The sequence below is a fragment of the Glandiceps talaboti genome, chromosome 17 (genome assembly GCF_964340395.1).
Source record: "Glandiceps talaboti chromosome 17, keGlaTala1.1, whole genome shotgun sequence".
Lineage (NCBI taxonomy): Eukaryota > Metazoa > Hemichordata > Enteropneusta > Spengelidae > Glandiceps > Glandiceps talaboti.
In genome coordinates, this window is record NC_135565.1 from 3,271,679 (window position 1) to 3,279,441 (window position 7,763).

General features: G+C 36.2%; 1 protein-coding gene across 1 annotated transcript; it reads left to right on the plus strand.

Annotated features, from left to right (window-relative positions):
* The first annotated feature begins 1,980 nt into the window (after positions 1 to 1,980).
* On the plus strand, positions 1,981 to 6,025 carry LOC144447922 (actin, muscle). Its single transcript, XM_078138020.1, has 5 exons — positions 1,981 to 2,106; positions 3,144 to 3,383; positions 4,255 to 4,501; positions 5,156 to 5,347; positions 5,700 to 6,025. Exons 1-5 carry the CDS (start codon positions 1,981 to 1,983, stop codon positions 6,023 to 6,025), a joined length of 1,131 nt encoding a protein of 376 aa, XP_077994146.1.
* Positions 6,026 to 7,763: the final 1,738 nt, after the last annotated feature.

Here is a 7,763-nt window from a genome sequence, read left to right on the forward strand (position 1 = left end):
GACAGACAGACAGCCGGACAGACAAACACACACACATACATGCATACATACATACATACATACATACATACATACATACATACATACATACATACACACACAAATACATACACACATACGTACACATCAAGCCATCCACAAACGCGCGCGCGCACACACACATACACACGGGGTCCATTTACCCTCACGATATAGTCGTTTGTATAATTACGTACATATCTATTTGTGTATTGTGTGTGTCGCACGTATGTACGTACATGTGTGTGCAAGCATACATATGTCGTATGTGTGAGTAGGTTCTAATTCGCAAATATCTAAATAGTGAAATCACGAAAAACAAAACAATTATAAGTTACGAAAACAAATTGGAAGTCTTGACAAGTACGATAAAATATAGAAAACAACAATGATTTAATTATCAATTTCTTATTAATTGGAAACTGCCATAAAGAAATACTTGTAAAATATTTCAAATAGTTAAAATAAACATCATATGACATAGCGTGAACAGCAAGCCGGAAAAACAAACTATACATATGTATATTTGAAATCACGTAACAGTATGTAATCTCTCTCACTCTCGTTTGGGTAACATGTTTTTTCTTTTGTTTTTGATAATTGGTTTCGTTCTTTTTTCATTCTACAAGGGGGTTGATTCTGGGAGATGAGACGAAAACTAAATGTACTTAAGCTGCCAGAGATATCAATGAGTGAGTCTCGACAAGAACTGACATTTAGACAGAAGAGAAATACATGTACCGAATGGACCACGACAGTATTATGTACATACAAAGGTATAATGCCATCTGTAACTACCCTCTCAATCAAATGGATACTGTCTAACTTCTGTTTCGCCAACACAATTCCATATATGGTAAGATTTTGACTCCGTAGCGTGACATAACACGTGCTGTATATTTAAATCAAAACTTTCAGCAATTATTTTATTGTACTGGATTCACTTGCTTGTAAAGGTAAGTCAATACATTCATTCTCCGTTGCTTTCACTGTTTTCCAATGCAGTTTCCACTTGTCTCTTGCTCAAAATAACCCAATATCTTTATTTCTAAAACACAAGTATTTTGCTTGTGTTTCCGTCTACTGACAAATGTTCGTTTAGTAGTATAGTATATTAGACTATAATTCCTGTGGACACGTCAGACAATGCAATGGAAAGCCACACCCATACCGTCGTAGTCCACCTTGTTTTGTTTTATTTTTAACTTTGACCAGACTATAAAGTCGGTGACATGTCTGTTGGCGTTAGTCTTATTTAACGAAATATATCGCAAAGCTAATCCATACTGCATTTTGAAGTGTTTTTATTACCCAAACCGCAAACTCGTGTTGCTGCAATGCTGACACCACCCAGCTATTTATTTGTCTTTGTGAAATCTCCATGGTGTGTATAGTTTAATGTTTAACAACATTTTTTAATAAAATAAGTGAATGTTCTAAACGGTGGAGAATGAAGTGGAGAACTTTACATATACAACTGCTTGCATGTTATTCTACCGGCGATGCAACCCTGCGTGTTTGTTGCATAACGGGTGGGGGTGTGGAGGTACTTCCAACAATATATTTTCATACGGGGGGGGGGGGTGCGGACTAAGTTGAAAACGTCTACCCATGATTAGGGAAAGTTTTAGACAAAAAGTCGACCCATGTTTATGAATTTTCACGCAGGAATGGTGCAGAAATTGTAGCGAGAGAAAAATCATGGGGAAAATATTTGTCTAAAGCATGGGGACATTTCCTATGTTATCGATCCATGGTTAGGGGAATTTTCAGATGAAAAATACATTACCTGAACTAGACATTCACATATGAAAAAAAACATCAAAAAACAACAATCTACCTACCCCTCCTATTCTAAAATTGAATGTAATAGTAACCACACAAATTGTTTACGCCTTCCAAGTATACCAATTAACAAAGGTGCTTTCATTTTTCTGTAGCTACCCTCCTAATTCTGCAAAAATGTGTGACGAAGATGTTGCTGCCTTGGTTGTTGACAATGGCTCCGGTATGTGTAAAGCCGGGTTCGCTGGGGATGATGCCCCACGTGCTGTCTTCCCATCTATCGTTGGCAGACCACGTCATCAGGTAAGAATAGATGGGGACCACGTGGCAAACGGTTAGATAACTTAACTGAAACTAAAAGACGATTACGTTCGCTCCTGAATAATTCAACGACCCGGGCCTTTGAATATGGCCTACCTGTAAAGTTAATTAACCGTAACTAACAATTAGCAAGAACTTTGTCATACCATGTCTACATACAATTACGATATCTGCATACACATACCTAACATAGTATAGATGAATGGTCTAACAAAACAGTTTCAGTGACATGCAAAGATGTATTGAAATATGAAAGAAGGCATACATAAATACATACATACATAAATACATACATACATACATACATACATACATGCATACATGCATACATGCATACATACATACATACATACATACATACATACATACATACATACATGCATACATACATACATACATACATACATACATACATACATACATACATACATATGTTTTCATGTTTTCCCAGTGGACAGTTGTCATATACATTCCAAGGTATAAGAGAAGGAGCATACTATTCTTGTTTTCTCGGGGGGGGGGGGGTGTCTGAATACATCAAGTATAGAATTTTCCTTCAAGGGCATCATAGATGAGAAAAGGATTTTTATTATACATTTTCATGTGAAATAATTTTGTCATGGCTTTCTAATTGAGAAATAAATGTGAAACGATAATGAAAAATGCTATGCTTAAATCTCAGTACATTGCAAAAACCTTTCAAAATGTGTAAAAAAAAAAGTTATTGTGCGTACAATGACACTGATTTTATATATTTATTAATCTTCATAAATTGATTGACTTACAAACAATGACTCGGCATATGTTGTTTCACGTTGATTTTTCGAGTAGGTAGCCATGATAAACTTGTTAAAGAAATAAAGTTTTTTTGGAAATCCAAAATCCAAAATAAATACCCAATCCTCATTCATATGGCCGCTTTAATTTTCTAGAAATTTTTGTTTGGTGCGATTATTTCCTGGGCTTTATCATGATGCGATAGAACATACAAAACTGTATTGTGTTTTTTTTATCTACAGGGAGTAATGGTTGGTATGGGTCAGAAAGACAGCTATGTAGGTGATGAAGCACAGAGCAAGAGAGGTATTCTGACTCTTAAATATCCAATTGAACACGGCATTGTCACCAACTGGGATGATATGGAGAAGATCTGGCATCACACTTTCTACAATGAACTGCGTGTAGCTCCAGAGGAACATCCAGTTCTACTGACAGAGGCTCCACTCAACCCTAAGGCAAACAGAGAAAAGATGACACAGGTGAGTGTGCTAGGTTATAATATCAGGGATAACATAATGCTACAAGACATAAATTTCCATTGTATTAAAACTGTATTCTTATTACTATAGTATGTTATTGTTATTTGAAATTTGGACTAATACCACGTTGCCTCTACCAACCAACCACTTTGACATTTGACTGGGTGTGAGTGAGTGAGTAAGTGAGTGAGTGAGTGAGTGAGTGAGTGAGTGAGTGAGTGAGTGAGTGACAATAGTTTGTTTGTGAAATAAGAAGTGATAATGTACTTGTGCATTTGTACAGTAGACACTAATGGACACGTGCTGTATATCATACTTGAACACATGCCATACTAGAATAGATTAGATGTCAACAATAAAGATGTTAAGTTAAGGTGACCATATGAATGAGTGTTGGGTAATTAGTTTTGATTTTAATCGGTAAAACTCTCTCATAAGTTTTTCTACTTGGACAAAAAATCTTCTGAAATAACATTCCAGTCCTTGTTTGTAACTCAATAAATTACACACACACATAAAGTTAAATGTTTAAAATGTTTATAATTGTACAATAACATGCTTTTCCACATTTTGTAATAAATGTATTTCCTATTTGTTGATGTATAAAAATGGATGATTTCTCACGTTTATATTCATTTAGCAACTCTACCTCGTTTTGTAAGAAGGAAAACGTTGTAGAGTTGCTAAATCAATAAAAATTATCCATTTGCTCAGTTTCATTGCTTAAAAATTAATGCTAGTCAGAGTTGGCATAGTGAACGTTATGTACACAGTAACAATAGTGACGACTTAATATACAAGTTTTTTAATGTTATGATTACAAATTACTTAATATGATAACCCTTAAGTTACCTTTTTCCATTCATTTCAGATTATGTTCGAAACTTTTAACTCGCCAGCCATGTATGTAGCCATCCAGGCTGTGCTGTCTCTGTATGCATCTGGTCGTACAACTGGTATTGTTATGGATAGTGGTGATGGGGTCTCACATACTGTACCAATCTATGAAGGCTATGCATTGCCACATGCTATAATTCGTCTTGACTTGGCTGGTCGTGATCTGACTGACTACCTCATGAAGGTTTTGACAGAGAGAGGATACTCATTTACCACTACAGGTATGTCGCAGACTGAAGCAGTGTATCAATACCATTATGTGTCATCAGAATTGATTTCTAATGATCTTTTCAGATTTTGTCGTCTCTCTATACCCATTCTCAGACTGGGCTCACTGTATGAACTTCCACACTTTTCACAGCAATGAACTGTATTTCCAAAGCTGATCTTTCAGCATTTGCAAAATAAAATGAACGGAATTTATTCAAAGATGTGGTAAAGGGAAATTGTGTTGGTAGGGAAGACGAAGTTTCAAATTCAATACCTTATTTTCATTTGGGATGAAAGTGACGTTTCACATTTGGATGAAGCACTACGAATGTATGTGAAAGGATTCCATCTATGTGTACGGTAGTATACCGAGTGTAGAATACAAGAGTTCTACAAGTCGCTACTGATGCCAAGACATTTGTCAGTAAGTAATACATGTAAATTAAAAAAAAGAAGTTGCTTTGTTATGTTGTACAAAGACGTACAAGTTCGAGACCACACCACTTTAAATAATGTTTTGCACATTTTGACCATTGTGTGCGGTCACATTAATGAACAGTCTGTAGCCATGGATACTGGCCAAAAACAAAATAAGACAAGTCAAAACAAAAACTACTCTTTAAGTTGTAAGTTAATCTCACCATGTGGGTTTTTGTGTATTTTAGCTGAAAGGGAAATTGTCCGTGACATCAAAGAAAAGCTGTGTTATGTTGCACTAGACTTCGAACAAGAAATGCAGACTGCTTCTTCAAGTTCATCTCTAGAAAAGAGCTATGAGTTGCCCGATGGTCAAGTTATCACTATTGGAAATGAAAGGTTCCGTTGTCCAGAGACTATGTTCCAGCCTGCTTTCATAGGTGAGTCACCACCCCCCCCCCCCCACTTCCAGGAGTCACCCAGTCAGAATTCCCATGGCCCTCTGTAGTCTTGCTCTATTCTAAATGTTTATTTACTTTCAGATAACTAGAGATATCCAAGGTGTAGTGGATTGCTTTGAAATAGGGTCTATGTTTGAAGTGATAACTTAACTGCATAAATATAGTTTGATGTAGATATCGATTAAATTTTCATTTAATTATTATCCCTGGCTTACACCGAAAGATCCACATTTCAAATGCTTCTAGTTTGTCACAAAGCATTTTATTTAAAGTTTATAATTATTTCGTAATAAAAAAAATATTAATATATTATGATTTTTATTCTGCATAGGTATGGAGTCTGCTGGTATCCATGAGACCACATACAACAGCATCATGAAGTGTGATATTGATATCCGTAAGGATCTGTATGCAAACACTGTACTCTCTGGCGGTTCAAGTATGTTCCCAGGCATTGCCGACAGGATGCAGAAGGAAATCAGCGCTCTGGCGCCCCCAACGATGAAGATCAAAATTATCGCACCACCAGAACGTAAATACTCTGTATGGATTGGTGGCTCCATCTTGGCTTCACTGTCAACCTTTCAACAGATGTGGATTAGTAAACAAGAATATGACGAATCTGGTCCATCCATCGTTCATCGCAAGTGTTTCTAATTATTGAAATTGTTATTGAGCGTTTGAATTTTCTAGGTTACGAAACAGTTGTAGGTGGAGGTATACTGTTAAAACAAATGCAATAGGAAACTTGCAAACCCGCTATGTTGAGTGTTGCATCATGGGAAATGTAGTAATAAATACTAATCAATTAGCATTGTAAACAATAATGTGACATTGTGGGGGGTTCATTTTATCAGTAGCTCCAGATAAGGTATTACAATAACCACAGATAATCCCATAGTCCTTTGCGTCTGAGCATGCTCAGTCCAGATTGCAAGTTCCCTGTTGGGCTTGAATACTAGTAATAAACAAACAATAATTATATGAAACGTAACGCCAGGAAGAACTGAGTTCAGAAATGTATCAGAAAAAGAGAATCTTCCAAAAAGACGGAAAATTTAGAACAAGGGAAAATATGCAATATGACAATCTCGGACATTTATTTTGACAACTTACAATCTCAACTATGTTAATTGTAAATGATTTAAATCAAATAAATTTACCATGATTATTTCATAGAATTGACTTTTGAGTTTCTTTTTTTGTGTGTTAATGATTCGTTGATAACTAACATGTTTTAATTACCGTAATTGTTAGTGAATTGTTGTCCTTTAGGTTTAGGGATGTCGTCTACCAGCACTAGTCATGTTTTGTCCACGGTCAGATCTGAAATAAGAATCGTAACCTTATTTACCCTACGCAGTGTACACCTGTTACCAGAAGGATACGTTATGGCATGTTATAAAGTTAACCCTTTTCACAAGGAGTATTTGTGTGTACACAAATACTAGGGAAATTGTTTGCAATTAAAAGTGGGTGGGTTGGGGGGGGGGAGGGGGACGAGACACACATTTTGTCCATATACGCATCCCTCTGATATCGCCATTAAATCCTCACGAATGTTGTGTTTATTGTAATCTCGCCATTGAGGGCGCAAATCGTTTGGAACATGGATAGGAGTAATACAATACGGTAAGATGCTAACTCGGGCCACTTGTATAGCGCCTTTACATGTAAATCTATGTGTTGTTCGTGTAGGAGTCCATAAAACAACCTTTATGTAGTATAAATCTGCTTATTGAGTAGATAACCTCAATTTCTCAATATTCAACAAATTCATTCAAATCTAGGCTCTTTCACTGAGTAACTTCGACCCAGGCCCACTTCTTATCTTTGTACTCTCCATGGCAACGAGGTCGCTGTGTGACTACATGCGTCTCAACAAGTCATTTTCATATCACTTGCAATATACCTGGCCACATTTTAGATGCGCCCCAAACTGTTTAAACTTGAGGAAGACGACAAGGTATTGATAGAGTAAATCGAATGTGTGTTCTTTACGACTTTCAAATGAAATTGAAGATGAGTATTACTTCCTATTGAAATGTAGCGGTTCAAGTAGTCCATAGTATTTTTATTCTTCACCTTAACTTATGAAAAATTTGCTGACGTGTTATCAGCTTAACAATCGGTTAATTTACAGTCTTGCAACTTTTCTCAAGCATTTTCTATCAATAGGAGCTTAGGTAAGTGAACTGTACAGCTTTTTAGTCGTGTTTTTGTTCATAGCGATTTGTATTTTGGACCAATAATGGTCTTTGAATGCAACAAATGACCGTAACTAATATAGCTGACATTTGACCTCACTGAAAGTTTAAGTCAGATTAGGATTAAAGTTTTGAGTCTGAAAAACAAGAACCAAGAAACCTGTCTGGCAGCGATCTAGAAAAGGTTG